The following is a 16,752-nucleotide window of genomic DNA, read 5'->3' on the forward strand; positions in this document are numbered from 1 at the left end:
CCATGAACATATGAATATTATGATGCTTGAAGATCCAAGGGGGGGGGGGGAGAATCATTGATTTCTCACACTTTGCTTTATTACAATATAAAAGCACTTTTGTTTAATATAGTACAAATACTGCCATGTATTCTGGCATCACAACACCAGGGTATCTGTTGTGTAAAGTGCAGATTTTCAGCGATTACAGAGATCTTGGTAGTATGTTCAATATTTATGCGATTAGAGTACCTTGTTACCACTAATTATAAGAAAAGTACAAAACATTTTCTTAACACTATGCTCAATTAAACATTTATATGTAATCATAGAAAAATACAGTGTAGGTTGATGCAATTACCTTTTGGTATAAATATACATCACATGGTGAATAGCAAGAGAATATCAGAGTACACACAAGCAGACAAGTCTTGCAATGACTGGCTAAAAGTGGAACAATAGATGCTACAAAGTGCTGCTATAGAAATGATATTTAAGTAAATTTAGAGGTAGTAAAATTATAGCAGGCAGGTATGCAGATGTTTTCTGCAAAGGGTGGAGGGCGAAGGTTACCATATTGTCTTGATCTCTAATTACTTCTAAAGTAATAAAATATTAAAAGGGGAAAATGAACTTATCTATTTATTTTTGAGACATATTCAGTAGAATCAGTTAATTGCAATGGTTTTTTACTTGCATGGAAAAACAACACTTTTGTGTACTGATGGTTTATGGAAATGTGTAAGCTATTGATTCTATTGAGTTAAATGCTGCATTGCTTAAACCAGGCTGTACCATGAGTGAGCATATTACATCTCACACTGTATGACGATGTCTGTTCACAACGACAGAAATGGCATGACCTCACAGGCCGGAGAAAATGTTGACAACCAGAACACACACAGCTCTAATGGTGTGTGAAATTTTATGTGCGAAACTTAACTTTAAAACTTAAAAGGAAACATGGAACAACTGGACAGAGAAGTGATTCTGCTTGAGGAAACATGGACAATACAGTGTATACTCTTAACCCCATTTACACTCGGTCACTTCATGTGTATAGGCATAATGCACTTTTTGAAAGTGTAGTCTGATAAACATTATTTACATAATATAGAAAATATTTTTTGTGATGAAGTCATTTTTCAGGATGATAATGTCGCATCTTGCCACAGAACAGTGTGTGTTCAAGCTTTTCTTCAAGAAAGGTAGATTAACTCAAAGACACGGCCAGCAAACAGTCTGGATCTCACTCCGATTGAACATTTTTGTTGGAAATAAAATGTAAAAATTGGTCCATGACCAGCCTCCATCCTGCAAAGCTGATCTGTCACCTGCTATTCGAGAAAGTTGGAACCAGCTTGATTGAGAACATTGTTTCTCATTAGTGAAGTCTATGCCTCAAAGAATTCAGGCCATTATAAAAGCCAGAGGAGGAGCAACAAAGTACTAATTGTGATTTTTTGTTGTTGTTGATTCCATAATTTTTTCCTCAATTTGATCTGGGAAAAATATTTGCCATTAATAAAACAATTTAATTTCATTTGTTTGAGGTATGTTTCACATAGCCAGAATGTTCATCTATTAAACAAAAATCGTTTTGTGTCATATCTATGATTTGTTTATTTGCTACGAAGTAAAAAAGCTGGGTGAGCAAGGATACAATCCTTGTACACTACACATCAAATGGCCAGGTGGAAACGGGGTCTTTCAGTGACAGCTCGCATACTGTCGGACACAGTGAAGCCAATCACTCACACAGCCTGCAGCACTACAGTATGAATACTGAGCAACTATACTACACTGTTGGTAAAACATGTCACAGGTCAACTTTAAGCAAACTGCTTTCTACTCAAAATAGGCAACAGGCATTTACACATATATTGGATCGTAACAGTGCTCACACTACACAACATCTGATTACATTTTCTATCAAAATAAAGCTGGGCGCTGTACACATTTCCAGTGAAACATGGCAGTTAGGAATTCTGTTTGCTATGCTGCAATTTTTACTACCTAAATAGTGTGATGGTTATGATGAAAATGGAAGGACACCATTATACTGATCAGAGTATTAGGCTATAACTAGTCACAATATGGAACATATGGGTGCTGTTTTAAATCTGGCCCATTTCCCTATTCACTACATGGTTGAACCTGAAAGCCTTGGATAAAAAAAAAGGAAAGAAAGAAAGTTAACAGGTCAACAGGAAAAACATGAACAAACACTTATGGACATCTAGATCAAATGTCATAGAGTAAACTCTGAAATAGAATAAATCTGTGGAAAAGTTATATGACCTAACATTTCATAAATGACCATTTCTTCCATAACTGCCAGTGTTACATGTACAACAGTCCTGTACTCATGTATTAGGAAACGCCAAATCTGATTTTTAAAAATGTTTTAATTGAGTAGTTTTTCTTGAATAACATTGGATCAAATTGTTTCATGAGCTACTTCACTACTTTCTTTAAGTAATAATTTATTGGGCATGAACTTCATGTTCAAATCTGCAGTACATCTCTTTTTTTTTACCAAACAAACAAGGTTGGTCAGATTTGACATGAGTTTTGGACTCGAAGGCCATAGATTATCCCACCAAAACCTTATGTGTGAAGGAAGCTACTGTTAATTACAATGCTGTGAAGTCAGAGATGAATTAGAGGCATTACAAGGGTCATGAGGTTAACATTAGTGGTAAAGCAAAAAATAAAAAAAAACAACAATCAAGCAAAAAAACTCGAACGCCGGAAATAAAAAAAAGGAGCAGCAGTAGGGCTTGATAAAAAAAAATCAAGGTTGCTGGCTTTCTGAGGTGGCAACAGCCTCAAATATTAAGGGAATTATAGTGAATTTAATCCTCTCTGAACAATTAAGTTGTTCTAATTGTTTGCTAATTATTAAACAACTTAAACATATTGTACCTGGTTAGTTTTGGCATGTGTATTTTGATTTGTATTGTCAGCTATATATGCTCCACTGGTCTGCAATTTTGTGCTGACTCTATGCAGCTCTGAGGCTCTGCTGCAAGGGGTTTGGGCATTTGTGGCCTTCGTGGTAGACAGGTGATGTAGTGGGCTGTGTGGTGTGGTGGTACAGGTACCTGGTGGCAGTACAGCATGGTGGTGTCAGATATAAGTGGTTGCATGCCCAGCTACAGCAATTACGGAAATCCACTGACCATAATGTTTATATTTTCTCACTTTCAATTCTGGCAATGAGCATGCTGTGCTGCCACTTCTCACCTATCTTTTGTTTCTGCTCTTATTTTTGGTGGTAAAACAACGCTGAGTGAAAATAAACTGTTAGAATATGTATGTATTATAGTAAGACTTTTGTAATACTGAGGAGATTATGATAGGGACAACAGATAACTGCATCATCCAAAGGTATTTCAAGTTTTGAATACTTAAATACTAAATAAATGTGCTTGGTTTGTCATGCACAATGTTTAAGAGAAGGGGGTGCACAGCACAGCTGAAGTTATATTCTTCCATGACTTGTTTGCAATGACATATTTCTGTCTGAGAGGTCCCCAATTCCTCAACAGTTATGTCCTGTTGCTGTGATATCAGCCCTGTTAATACTAATCATTTCATATTAAAAATAATTCTCCAGTTCCCTAAAAATGATCATCTTGACAATTCACAACCAAAATTTGTATTTTACTTGTTTTTACTTTTAATAAAAGTGTGCACACAAGTGCCTCTTGTTTGACGATGTCTGATAGGCAATTTTATTTACTGATTGCAAGTTAAAAATTAGGCTATGTACAGCTAAAGAGTACTTTTAAATGTACTCAAATAAACACACCCTCAAGTAGCAGTACTATGTGAGTATAGTTTCAATCTCTTTTCTATTAGATCACAGGCTTCAAATATAAAACTGTATTTTGAAATTGCTTCTGCTGCATTGACAACAACAGAGCATATACATATAGCAGGAAGAGAAGACCTCCCATGCTGAGGATGTTTGCTCTACTACTCATAAATGTACCTTAAAATATAAAACAAACAAACAAACAAACAAAAAAGTCTCTCAGTAGAAAGAATTATGTAAAACGTCAATACATGTAGTGCTTTTGATGAAAGTCTCACATTTCACTTCTCCCTCCTTCTGTCTCACGTGACATCTTCATACTTTATCATATTCCTGTACAGTATTACAGCTCCAGTTCCCAGCTTCTAAAGAAGCCTTTTGCAACCAAAGCCTCTCTAAAAGTAACTGTCAGTGAATTGATGGTGACATCTGTCACAGTTACCTCCTCCAAACCCATAACCGGCCTCCATTCCTCACACACTGGAGACACTGTCATTTCCTCTGATCCAGTTATTGGACTCCAACGCTCTGTCTCCACATTACCTGATTGTGTGTGTGTGTGTGTGTGTGTGAGAGAGAGAGAGAGAGAGAGAGAGAGAGAGAGAGAGATACAGTTCTGTATATAGCAATTCTGTGAGGTAAACATTGAACAAGTGTTTGTATGGATAGTATGGAACAAAACTTTCCATTAAAATACATGGCTAGCAAGGACAAGGAGCATGCACATGAACAATCCCACCTCTACTAGGGATATGGAATGTTTTACAGGGAATTTTTTTACACTGGTGGGCAGAGATGTTTGGCAAGGTGGCACATTCATACAAGGGGTGGGGGACAGCTCACATGTAGCCTCACACAGATATACATCATGAAAATCTCAACAGATGACTGTGATAAAATATGCAGATAGAATACAGTGAAAATGAAATCAGTCTAACGGGGAAAAAATAAACTATTAAGGCTGTTCTACAGGTTGTTGCTGATGCTTCCACTTTCTGTAGCAAAAGAAAGCTTTCCATTTTCACAAAAATGTAATCGTTCCTCTACAATTTTTTTTTAATCTAATCTGGAAAATGCCCACTACACAAACATGTCTGCCCAGTTTGAAATGTTTTCTTTTTGGCATTTTGTTACTTGGGCTTATGTAGCTATTTTACTGAAGGATGACAATACTGATTTAGGTCAACATAGCGTTCATCCCTATTCTCTGACTAACATACTCACTGTTTAGAGTGGCCCTGCCAGTCTCTGTCTCTTCCTGTCTTATAACCTCCTCTTCATAGTTGTCATCCTTCTCCAACTCCTCCCAGTCCTCAACTGAATAACCTTTGAGGTTTCTCTTCTTTCTCTTGTGATGAACTAGTTGACGATATACATCACTTTCTTTGGAGCAGAATTTCTGCGCTGTATGTCCAGCCTGTGGATTGAGGGGGTGTGTAAGGGACAGGTGCAGATGTCCTGGAGACTTCTCTGCAGCTTTGTGTGCACTGCGGAGATCCATTGAGTAAATGCCCTTTTGGATAAAGATTAGAAGTAAGAAACTGTACAGCAAAATCGCATGATGCCAGGATGGTACAGTCAATAAGAAGAAATGTAATGGTAGGACATGCTAGACATTACCTGCACAAGAAGTCTTTTAGGTTTAGGTCCTCTCTTACGCCAGCCCACTGCTCTGTCCTTGTGCTCTCTATTGCAAAATGGAATTTGAGAAACGTAATTGAACTAACGGCTTAAACAAGAGAGTGTAATTTTATTTTTATTAGTTAGTATATTGATTCCTGAATTTGAACAAAGCTCACTTCTCCTCATATGCTAGAACAAGCCGGGGATCCAGGATATGCTCCTCAGGTTCCCAAGTGCTATACCTGCAAATTAAGCATTTATTTATGTATCTATCTTTAGAATTCGATAGTGGTTATAAAAATAGATAGAAATAAAATGACGAGATTATTGGGTTTTTTAACACATGCTGTGAATCATTTACAAACTTGGGAGAGCATACTTACTTTGGGGGCCACCCCTTCCACTTCAGTAAATACTCCACATTCCCCTGAAACATTATAAAAAAAAAAGAGTTCACGCTTTCAGCTAACAGTCTGTCATGGTCTTCAGATGGCATGACGTAATGACGCATGACGTATGAGGAAACGCTGAAGGGTCGACCCCAAAAGCTCCCGTTTAATTACATTGTAGTCAAAACAGTGACGCACATACTGTGAGCTGCAGGCAGATTGAGAGTGAATGTGCACAGAGACTGGCACAGAGGTGCGCGTTTACAGAGACTCGGACTGGCTGCATTTGACATTTTGAAATGAAATCTTTTTTCTGACTTAAACGTTTTAAGTCCCGCTATCAGGCTGAGAGAGTGCACGCGCATCACAGCTCGAGCTCCGTCATTGCCACTAAGACTGTCTGCGCAGTATAACATCAAAATATCAAAATATATATAATAAGGTAAAATAAAAAAGTAGGCCACCGCACTAGGAATACTTATGAGTATATGAGTAATCCGACAGCAGCGTGTCATTTAACTTTAGCCCATGTGATCGCTGTTTGAAGGATACTGCGTAGCACTTTGTGTCACTCTGGAGGAAACACGGCGGAGGAAAGATTTGGATCGGATCACCTACTGGTTTCATAACATGCTATACACATTGGTTTCTCTCCCTTCTAGGCTCCATTAAAGTACGTTGATGAAGCGATCGCTTTGCTCCCCGCCCTCCTCCTTAAGCATGGTGTCATGTTAATGATGTAAACACTGTGCTGCTTAAAATCCTCAGCACTTCTGCAAAACAGCAAAACCAACAACATTCACTGCAGCTCGCAGCGTGGCTCCCTTACCTTCCTCACTCTTTTCTTTATGATCGATTCCACAGCAAACACTTGTTCTCCGATAGCTGACAGTTCCATGGGATTATTTGCGATTGTAATTTATTTGAATAAATAACACCAGAGCTGTGTAATGTAGCTATTTAGAAGTGCGCTTTTGCTCGTCAAAATGAGTGCAAACGAGACGAATCAGTGGTGTCCTACTCCTTCTCTCCTACTGTTTTCTTCGCAGTTTTTTTGATTTGGCTTCAGTTTTGAAAGCTTTTCAACGTCCCATTTCCTCGTACTAGATCTTTCTGTGCGCACAGTGACTTTTAAAATCTGCGACACATCTGCATGGCTCAGCGCGCCCCCACGCGCATAGCCTTGCGCTAACAGTTTGGGAAGCCAAAAGTGTCAAAAACGTTCATTCATTCGTTCGTTTATCTTTAGTAACCTAAACTTGTGGGCCCAGAGCCAATCCCGGGAACACTGGGCACGAGGTCTGAATACACCCTGGGATGGTATGCCAGTCCAGCGGTCTATAGCCTACACACATTCACACACGCGCATTCACACCTAGTGGCAATTTAGCATAGTCAGTCCACCTGCGAGACAGAAAAACAGAGAACCTGTGGGAAACCCACATGGACAGAGGGAGAATATGCCAAATTAGCACAGACAGTAACCCTAGTTCAGGATTGAACCAGGGAGCCTGGCACTGTGAGGGAGCCAGATTATCTGCTGCACCACCATGTTGGAATTGTCTGCAATGATTAAACACACAAAACTGCTCTCTAGTTATTTTGAACACTCACAACCCAACTTATTATTATTATTATTATTATTATTATTATTATTATTATTTAAAGGATTGTTTTCCTTTAAACTAATAAAAGTGTGCACACAAGTTCCCCTTCTTTGCTGCTATTGGATAACACATTGCTACATTACTACATTAGTCATAGGTCCCTAGTGGCTACAGAATAAATTCATTTACAAAATGTATCATTATAAAAATGATTTGAATGTTAAAATGAAACATTAGATATCCTATTAAAATCAGTGCACACTGCACAAGCAAATGCAATATGGATTATTCACCAGTCAATTGGAGAGCACCATTCACACATGCATTCATACACACACGCACACATATTGACACCTAGGTGCAACTTGTAGTAGCCAATCCACTTACTGGCTACTGGGAAGTCCCCTACTTAAAACATCTTCCTGTGCACCTGGACCCTGAAGCTGTGAAGCAGCAGCTCTACCCACTGTGCACCACTCATGCTGAAAAAATTCAGGTCACCAACAACAGTTCTAGGAATGGGGAAATTATCACTGAATTGACCAGATATTACCAGAGATTATGGCGTGTGTGCACATGTATTAGTTGCTGGGGGTGCATATAAAAAATTATATTAAAATCATTCATAGATGAAGTTCTATAAAAGTATTTGTTACTACATTTTAGCAGCAATTTTTTTTAGCAATTCTCACCAATTATGATTTTTAAAAAAAAAATTGTTTTCCCCTGTTCATGTGCATTTTGGAGTATTTTAGTATGGTTTTATTGATGTATTGTTAGGATAGGGAGTAGTGTTGCTGCCTCACAGCTCCAGGGTTCCCGATTTGATCCTGAGCATTGGTTACCGTCTGTGTGGAGTTTTTGTGCATATTTTCTCTGTCTGTATGGGTTTCTTTCAGGTTGTCCAGTTTCCTAAAAACATGCCAGGAGGTGGATGGGCTAAGATAAATTGCCTGTGTGTGTGCATGGTGCCCAGCAATAAACTGGTGTCCCATTCATGGTGTTTTCCCACTTTGCACCCAGTGTTCCCGGGATAGGCTCTGGAACCACAGTGACCATGGATAAAGCAGTTATTAAAAGTGAGTGAATGAGTAATATATTATTTATGTAAAAAATCATGGCCTATAGTGTTTGAAAAAAAGTGTGTATATTGCATTGACATGTTTGACTTCAAAAGATAAAAAAAATTATTCATATGTAATTTTATTTTCGTGCATTTTTTAAAAAATTCTTGTGCGGGTTCATTTCGGATATACATCATACTTTTATAAGAGACTACTGCAAATATTTGATTAATCACATTTTTACACACTTCTATAGCAAAGGTGATAGACTACACGAGAAGCATGGCCTCCCCTAACATTTCATTAAAATGTGGCAATGTAATGTTTACCAATTTGTCTGTACAATTATCACTCTATGAAATTTGATCTTAGTGAATCAAAATATCAAATATCTAAAATCTCACTGCAATATTGTGCTCATTTAATGCAAACTCTTTTCAGTGGACAGTGCAGCATGTGTGAAAATGTCCACAGAAGGCAGTAGGCACACTACTGATAGAACTCCATGGACGCATGGCTTCAGAGAGATCCCACGACAGATTCACTGAGAGTCAATGAGGGCATCATAGATGTGTTTTGCATAGGAAAAAATATCTCAATGTTTACTTGACAATACACATATCATTAATGCATTTTTGTCCTGCCTGGACACATGGCTTCTTCATATGAAGATTGGGAGACCTCTCAATTGGACTGATACTCGCAGTGGGCTCGCTGCAGTAGTCAGGGAGTTGAGTAGCGGAATACATTACAGTTTTATGCAACTAGTATAGCTTGCTATTTTAACTTTGTAATTTGTAAATATTGTAAATAAATTGCAAGTTCTGTTTTATTATTTGTGTTTGGAAATTTGTTGTTTATTTATAAGTCTAGCTAGCTAGTTTTCACTCCCTTCTTCAGTGAAATTGAGCTATCTTAGCTAACTAGACACTGCTGTTGCCCTGATTTTGAAAACATCTTTAGATGCTCTTAATTATGAGGAAAGACTGAGAACACCCAAGATTGTTTTAATTCCAAAGTCAGTGAGTGAAAACAGGTCCTGTTAGCTCTCCTGGTACAGTATATTTAACTGGCTGACTGGTAGTGCTGTTCTGCTGGTCTTGTGTGCTTCACCTATTTTGAAAGTCGCCAGCCTCCACTGTTTTATACATTTTAATTCATTGGACACACTTTATGCCTCACTTATGTGAGGACTAGTTATACACAGCCTTGTCATAAGTAAGAGCTTGTGGTATGAAAATGTAATTGAGTAAGGTGACAAAAGGGCTCATCTTAGTGATCCTTATCAGTCTTAAATTGTTACACCAACATGGGTAATTTAACCAAAACTGTATACATACGGCCATATTTTGCAAATATAAATGACTTGTTTAAGCACTCTACAAGCTTACATCAACACACTCTAAAATCAATTACATGACTAATGTGAAAGAATGACTGAAATGAGAAATGAGAGGTTCCCTGGAGCCTATCCCAAGGAACTTGGGGCACAAGGCAGAGGACACCCTCCATGGGGTGCCAACCCATCGCAGAGCACAATCGCATACACATTCACACACTACGGACAATTTGGAAATGGCAATCAACCTACAACACACGTCTTTGGACTGGGAGAGGAAGTTGGAGTACCCGGAGGAAACCGCCAAAGCATGGGAAGAACATGCAAACTCCGTGCACACAGGGCAGAGGCGGGGTTCAAACGGAAGTGTGAGGCAAACATGCTAATCACTAAGCCACCAAGCCACTGTACCCCTCTGACACGGGATCAAGAGTATCCATGCCTGATCAGTTTCGGATGTCCTGCCTCTGGATGGAGCTCTAATCTACTCCAATTCCATACTGCTGGGACTACGGCTGCTTCTAAGGCCATGCAGACTTCATATAAATCAATAATGAACTTTTTCACAATATCTGTTGTTACCCAGATGAGGATGGGTTCCCTTCTGAGTCTGGTTCCTCTCAAGGTTTCTTCCTCTTAAAACATCTTAGGGAGTTTTTCCTTGCCACCGTCACCAGTCAGTGGCTTGCTCAGTTGGAATAAATTCGCAACTTTAATATCTGTATTCTGTATCTGTGTTGATATTTCTGTAAAGTTGCTTTGAGACAATGTCTATTGTAAAAAGCGCTATACAAATCAAATTGAATTGAAGAGTATGAATATAAACTATGAAATATTAGCCTATGTAACTTGTTAAAAGTATACTACATTATTAGGTACTATATTGCAGGCTTGAACTAAAATCTGGCACATGCAAATTCATAGTTTTAGTTTTTTTTGTCATCTCTAGATACAAAAAAATACCTGCCCTCTTTTCAGACATGCCTACATGTACACTAAATGTTTTGTAAATCTATTGGCCTTCCATATTTCAGAACTGGTCTGTATGCTTCCAGGACATACACTAGTAGGTCAATCTAAGTTTAAATTTCCTGTCAGTATCAAATGGATGTGCAGGGCCGTTATTTCGTTGCACACAGCACATTAGCAGATATTGGACCACCAATCCATTTACATACAAAGACATTTTATTGATGTCACAACACATCTTTGATTATACATAAAGTGCCATTACAAGCATTTGCATGGAAAACAATGGCATGATCACGTTGTGACTACATCTTCCCTAAAAAGGGACATGAGGGAACAGGATTGTCATGGCAAAGAAATCAAAACACTTCTACAGTTTAACTAAGCACCCTGTGTATGTAAATGTGGAATGTCCCTTTTTGTACAACAGTAATATTTATTAATATACTTATGGATTTGGCCTAGCAAGGTTTCCAGAATGCTAGAGGTTTCTTTCATCTAAATCTAGATGTTAACTAAATCAAATGAGAGTGTGCAGTTTTGAGAAAACCTGAGGTGTACATTTAGATTTCCCTTTCAAATAATTCCCTTTCGAGTTCATTTAGAAGCCCCCCCCCCCCAACAATGAACAGTATACACAGACTTGAACAAACTTTTACAGATATACTGCATAATTGGCTTAATTACTCAACCAACACAAAAGACAACCAACAACAAAACAACAATCTCATCCTTTTAAATCTCTCTCACAAAACTATTTTTAACTCCAGCACTTATTTAAAGAACTAAATCTGTTTTCTTTCTCAACAACTTTTTCTCATGAACAAACAAATTCTTAACATCCATTCAAAATACAGCACAGACAGTTTGGCAATGGGGCATGAAGATTATATTTTACTATCCATGTAAAATAATCCTTGTATGGTTTTAACTGTATCTGTGTGAAGGAAATAACCATTGTGGGTAGCATGGCTGTAGTGCAAGACAGAAAAGTAGCAGTTTTCCTAAGACTCCTACAAAAGATTGACATGAAAAATCCAGTTATTACTTTGCCACACTGTGCTGCTTAGATATTTCTTATCCATTACACCCCGCAACAAACCACACACTGAATACTATCAGGTGAAGGTGCTTCAGGTTCCTTTTGTAAGCTGGCCATCAAAAACCTCCACTGCCACAGTAGAGGCTGAGGTGTAATATACACAATCATGTGGACATAAGGGGAATCACATGAAGAGCAAAGAAGTGACTGAGTGTAACATATACAGAGAATGCATGACTGAATTTCAAATGTCTTATTTTGAATCTAAAACAGTATGAAACAAAAAAAGAAACGGCAGACATAGAAAAATGCTTTGCCAAATTCCAACTGTTGAAAGTTTTATAGAACAGTATAGTGTTTTTTTTGCAACATCCCTGTGTGTTAATGTCTTTTGCTGCTTTAGCCTGTGTCCAGCATTTTGTGTGGTTTTTTTTTTGTGTGTGTAAACAAAAAAGTCTTGCCAGTGTGCTTTTGTGACATGTTGAGTGCAACTCCATTTGCTCTTATATGGTTCCCTGATTGAACCTTACATTCCCTCCTGAGCATGAGCTGGACAATCCAAGAAAACTATCAAATATTATCAGTCCTCCAGGTCTGATGGACCTCCACCTCCTCTGGTACAACCAACAGCAGTTCACAGTTCTTCCCTCGAAGCTGGTGACGCAAGAACTTCCTGCAACATCATCAAAAATAATGTTGCAACATGATTTCCAGGCAGTTGGACTCATAAGCTGACAATCCTATTTTTTAGCTGTGGTGCTAAAAAAAAACTGAACTGTTACAAAACCTACAAAAATAGTGGGGAACATGTGCTTAACTATGAAGTGTTGTTCCTGACTTCAGTTATACCACTATTTTATTTGGCGGTGTTAAATAAAACAGACTTGTGAACGTTTACATGGCCAAATAAAACAGTGATTTAACAGAGTTACTTGCTTTTACTTCATAATTAAACATGTACTTCATATCATCTATTGGTGTAGTTTTGTCACGATGTTGCAACAGAAGCAATACTTGTAACCTAGACTCCTAGAAATATATCAGATAAGTCTCATTTAATCACAAACACTTGTGGTGTGGGTAGTTTCAAAATACCTGAGTTCATCAGCTGTTCCAATGGGATGGGGATTGCGCAGTTTTGAGTCCAAGTTATAGTAGACTCCACCCACCTCCCTCACTCCAATCCAATGCTGCCGTTTTAGTGGCAGGCGCAGAGGCCCCCAACGCAGGTTGGACGGCACATTCAAAATGAAGCCCGTCACGTTTGGCAGTGCGATACTGCTCACATCTCTAAGATAAACAAAAATTTGACATAATGACAAAGATGCAGACAATAAGTGTACTGAACATTAAATCTTATCTGTGACAGAGCAAGTACCTTCTTTTGTCCCACCAAACAGCTTCATACCCACGTGTCTGTAATGCAGCCATAATGACATTTACATCATAGTTGCCATTACCCAGCATGCTCTTCTTGTGAGGGGTTACCAATGTGCTAGGGGAGAGCCTGTAAGGCAGGACAGAGAACTATCAAGAAGGAAAACAATCTTCATCAGACCTATGTTTAACTATATTTTCATGTTGCAAGTTCTTATTTATGATGCTGACTGTTTGATTACGGACTGTAAACTATTCCTGTTCCCGTTCGGTGGTGTATTAAACAGTGGTCTCATAACAGGTACAGTATCTTAAGTATAAGTTGACTGTAAGTGCCAAAAGCAAGGCACTGAAAGGTGCTGGCCTAGATTAAATACAGTAAATTTGTGCAACATGCAAAATTTACAAACCTCTGGTAGATTTCTTGAAGTGCCTCTCTACTGAAGGCAGCACCGTCCTGGAAGACATTATTTAGTGCATGCAGAGCACATAACTCTCTGTGTTGCTTCTCATGGTAGATGGCAGGAGGTTGTTGAGGAGGAGGGACGACTCTGGCATTTAAAGCTTCATACGATTCAGGGGCACATCCACCTCCAGCAGCCTCACTTTTCTGTTTGCTGACCTTCCACGGCATACAGCCCAGCTCCTGAAAACTACCGACCCCCCTCCCCTTACCAGAACATGGTGTACTCCCCATCCCAGATACTCTGCTACTCTGTCACCGCTGTCATCTCCACAACAACCACTCAGATGCTTGGTGTGTATGGCAAGGGGAGGGGAAGATAGCTACAATGAGAAAACTGAAGCCAGTTCAATGTATCTACTGAGAGTGTATGAGTGAAGATAAAGAAAATATCAGCAGATGACAAAACAGCGAAATGTTCTTGGAATCAGCACTGGCATCTCCTTTCTGTGTTCTACATACGGTTCTCGCATGTGGACCTGTTGAAGACCAAAGTGGTCTCTAACACAAAGCAGTTCTTTCCATTTTGGCTCAGATCAGATGTTGCAAAACATCCAGGAAAAACACACACAGGTGACCAAGTGAAACTCCTGAACTTGTGGCAGTCATGAAGAATTCACACCACGCAAGACTTAAAGAAAAAGAAATAAAGATTAAGCATTAGTTGAAATAATTTCTACTTACAATCTACAACAAAACAAAAGAAAACATAATATTATATTAATATAGGGATGAAACGGTTACCGGTTTCATGATAAACCATGATAAAATTCCTTGATGGTGAGGATTACCGTGTCACGTTTAATTATCATTAAAATCGTGCGCGATTATCGTGATAGTAAAACTCACGGTAAATGCTGTTCACACACACCCAGCATGAGTCTGACTCAATGGCAGCATGCAACATTTTTTTTGAGAGTTGAAGACGTTGAAAACAAACGCTACAATTAAAAACTGAACGCTCCTGCTCAATTCAGCATGAGCCGAATGAGTCAGAGTCGCAGCATAGATCAGCAGGAATCAGATTTGATTTATCGCGTGATGAAAGTGAGGCGAGCAGACTGACGGGAGGAGTGAGGCGAGCCGAGCCGAGCCGAGCCGACTGACGGGGGGAGTGAGGCGAGCCGAGCCGAGCCGAGCCGACTGACGGGGGGAGTGAGGCGAGCCGAGCCGAGTGACGGGAAGAGTGAGGCGAGCCGAGCCGACTGATGGGAAGAGTGAGGCGAGCCGAAGCGACTGACGGGAAGAGTGAGGCGAGCCGAAGCGACTGACGGGAAGAGTGAGGCGAAGCAACTGACGGGAAGAGTGAGGCGAAGCGACTGACAAGACGATGGTGGAAGATTTGGTTTAAATTAAGCAAGTTTGTCATTGTACTGTTTTGTTGTTGTTGTGTTTTTCATTAAGAATAATAATGAACCCACCCTTCAAACAATCAAAAGTGAAAGTGAAACGCCCATGGCCACAAGGCATGTAATTTAAAAGCGAGGGGGAAAGAGGGAAAAGTGCCAACAAAGCACCAAAACCACTTTTTCACAGCAACTTTCTTCTGGCAAGCTCTGCAGACAGGGTTACAATGTTCTATTAAGTCTCCCTCAGCATTTTTATAAAATCCAAAATATGACCACACTTTGAATTTGGTCCTCTTGGAAAGTTGGGAATTCTCCTCAGCTCTGTCACTGTCTCCCGCATGTCCTCTAACTGAACTAAATGATTTTATTACTATAAAAAAAGCAGTCGGGGCAGAGCCGCTGTGATGTGATCAGTGTGCGACCAAACACAAATATAAAACCTGTATAAAAGATTTCAGTGTGTATCAGTACTTTTTGTACATTTTCAACACATTTCAACAATACCGTGATAATACTGATAACCGTGATAGTTTTGGTCACGATAATCGCGATATGAAATTTTCATACTGTTACATATCTATATTAATACAATAATAATAATAATAATAATAATAATAATAATAATAATCCTTAATCGTATATCTGCTTCCTTACTGTAACTATGCGAATAAGAGCAATGTAAATACTGTTCTCTCTGAAGCTAGATTTACAACGCTAACGTCTGGTTCCAGGTAACGTTATCTACTTTGGACAGAGTGGCCCATAAACTTCCTGCTGACTAGTACACAGCTGTGAGAAGAAATGGGAAGAAAAGCTTTTTAAAACTTCAGACAGCATTTAAGAACTAGTTATTTCCGGATATTAAACATGAATTAGGGTTACTCTGTCCAGTACATCCACCCCTCTCTAATAATTTTGCCATAACGTTTCTCAGCTAGCTACATGCTACCCGTCTGATATTATTTACTACAAAATACGGCCAAAAGGAAACCATAGAATTAATCCTCCTCACCGCGCACTGCAACCAGTACACAATGCTGTAGACTCCGAGCTGTTCCTCTGCTGTCAAATTGACGTTTTTATCTCTTTTCCTGAGGTTGTTTATTTCTTTGTTTCTCGCACTTTTTCCTTATAGCGCTGTATTCCAACCTGAGCATGCGCGAGACGTCATTGGCTTTCTGCTGCCTGCTCTGGCGATGTCATCAGCACCTTGCGAACTGTAGCTCCGCCCATGCGACTGCAAAGTTTGGCTTTTAAACCTAAATGGCTCTATTTTCAACATATGATGTACATAGAGCACCATGGTATAGAAAATACTTCATATATACTTTACAGTGCACTACATGTCCATTCAGCTATGACCTCAACTGTGCATGAACGTGTTTTTTTGTTCAGGGTCTAAATCCAGAAGAATAACAATCATTTATTGGTTTGAATACATTTTAGACAACTATGGTTCAAATTTCCATCAGGTCACATGTAATTGTTCTAATGATCAATTTCATGCTCAGGAATGAGAACCAGTTATTAAAACGGCTTTGTGGTTTTTACATACATACATACATACATACATACATACACACACAATTTATATATATATATATATATATATAAATAAAATATATATATAAATATATATATATATATTAAAAAAATATATATATAATATAAATATATATATATAATATAAATATAAATAATATAATTATATTATATATATATATATAT

The 16,752-nt window shown here is 38.7% G+C and overlaps 2 protein-coding genes across 2 annotated transcripts; both read right to left on the reverse strand.

Moving 5' to 3' along the window:
• Positions 1-57: 57 nt before the first annotated feature.
• cbx7b (chromobox homolog 7b) lies at positions 58-7,329 on the reverse strand. The gene is made up of 6 exons (XM_053639145.1): positions 6,644-7,329; positions 5,809-5,852; positions 5,602-5,667; positions 5,423-5,489; positions 5,027-5,315; positions 58-4,345 (listed from the first exon to the last, which is right to left on the reverse strand). The coding sequence occupies exons 1-6, from the start codon at positions 6,710-6,712 to the stop codon at positions 4,146-4,148; spliced, it is 735 nt and encodes a 244-aa protein (XP_053495120.1). The 5' UTR covers positions 6,713-7,329; the 3' UTR covers positions 58-4,145.
• A 3,345-nt stretch (positions 7,330-10,674) lies between these two features.
• josd1 (Josephin domain containing 1) lies at positions 10,675-16,212 on the reverse strand. The gene is made up of 5 exons (XM_053639146.1): positions 16,037-16,212; positions 13,623-14,306; positions 13,214-13,342; positions 12,931-13,125; positions 10,675-12,508 (listed from the first exon to the last, which is right to left on the reverse strand). The coding sequence occupies exons 2-5, from the start codon at positions 13,907-13,909 to the stop codon at positions 12,406-12,408; spliced, it is 714 nt and encodes a 237-aa protein (XP_053495121.1). The 5' UTR covers positions 13,910-14,306; positions 16,037-16,212; the 3' UTR covers positions 10,675-12,405.
• Between the last annotated feature and the right edge of the window lie 540 nt (positions 16,213-16,752).

The sequence above is a fragment of the Ictalurus furcatus genome, chromosome 13, assembly GCF_023375685.1.
Source record: "Ictalurus furcatus strain D&B chromosome 13, Billie_1.0, whole genome shotgun sequence".
Lineage (NCBI taxonomy): Eukaryota > Metazoa > Chordata > Actinopteri > Siluriformes > Ictaluridae > Ictalurus > Ictalurus furcatus.

Bases quoted from the DNA above. Each gene is read 5' to 3' on its own strand.
- cbx7b (XM_053639145.1), bottom strand. From the start codon at position 6,712: ATGGAACTGTCAGCTATCGGAGAACAAGTGTTTGCTGTGGAATCGATC. The intron at 5,668-5,808 runs GTAAGTATGCTC...CTTAATTTGCAG, and splicing joins TGGAAGGGGTGGCCCCCAAA to GTATAGCACTTGGGAACCTG. The intron at 4,346-5,026 runs GTGAGTATGTTA...ACACACAATCAG, and splicing joins TGGCAGGGCCACTCTAAACA to GTAATGTGGAGACAGAGCGT.
- josd1 (XM_053639146.1), bottom strand. From the start codon at position 13,909: ATGGGGAGTACACCATGTTCTGGTAAGGGGAGGGGGGTCGGTAGTTTT. The intron at 13,343-13,622 runs GTTTGTAAATTT...CCTGCCTTACAG, and splicing joins CTTCAAGAAATCTACCAGAG to GCTCTCCCCTAGCACATTGG. The intron at 12,509-12,930 runs GTATTTTGAAAC...ATGATGTTGCAG, and splicing joins GGAACAGCTGATGAACTCAG to GAAGTTCTTGCGTCACCAGC.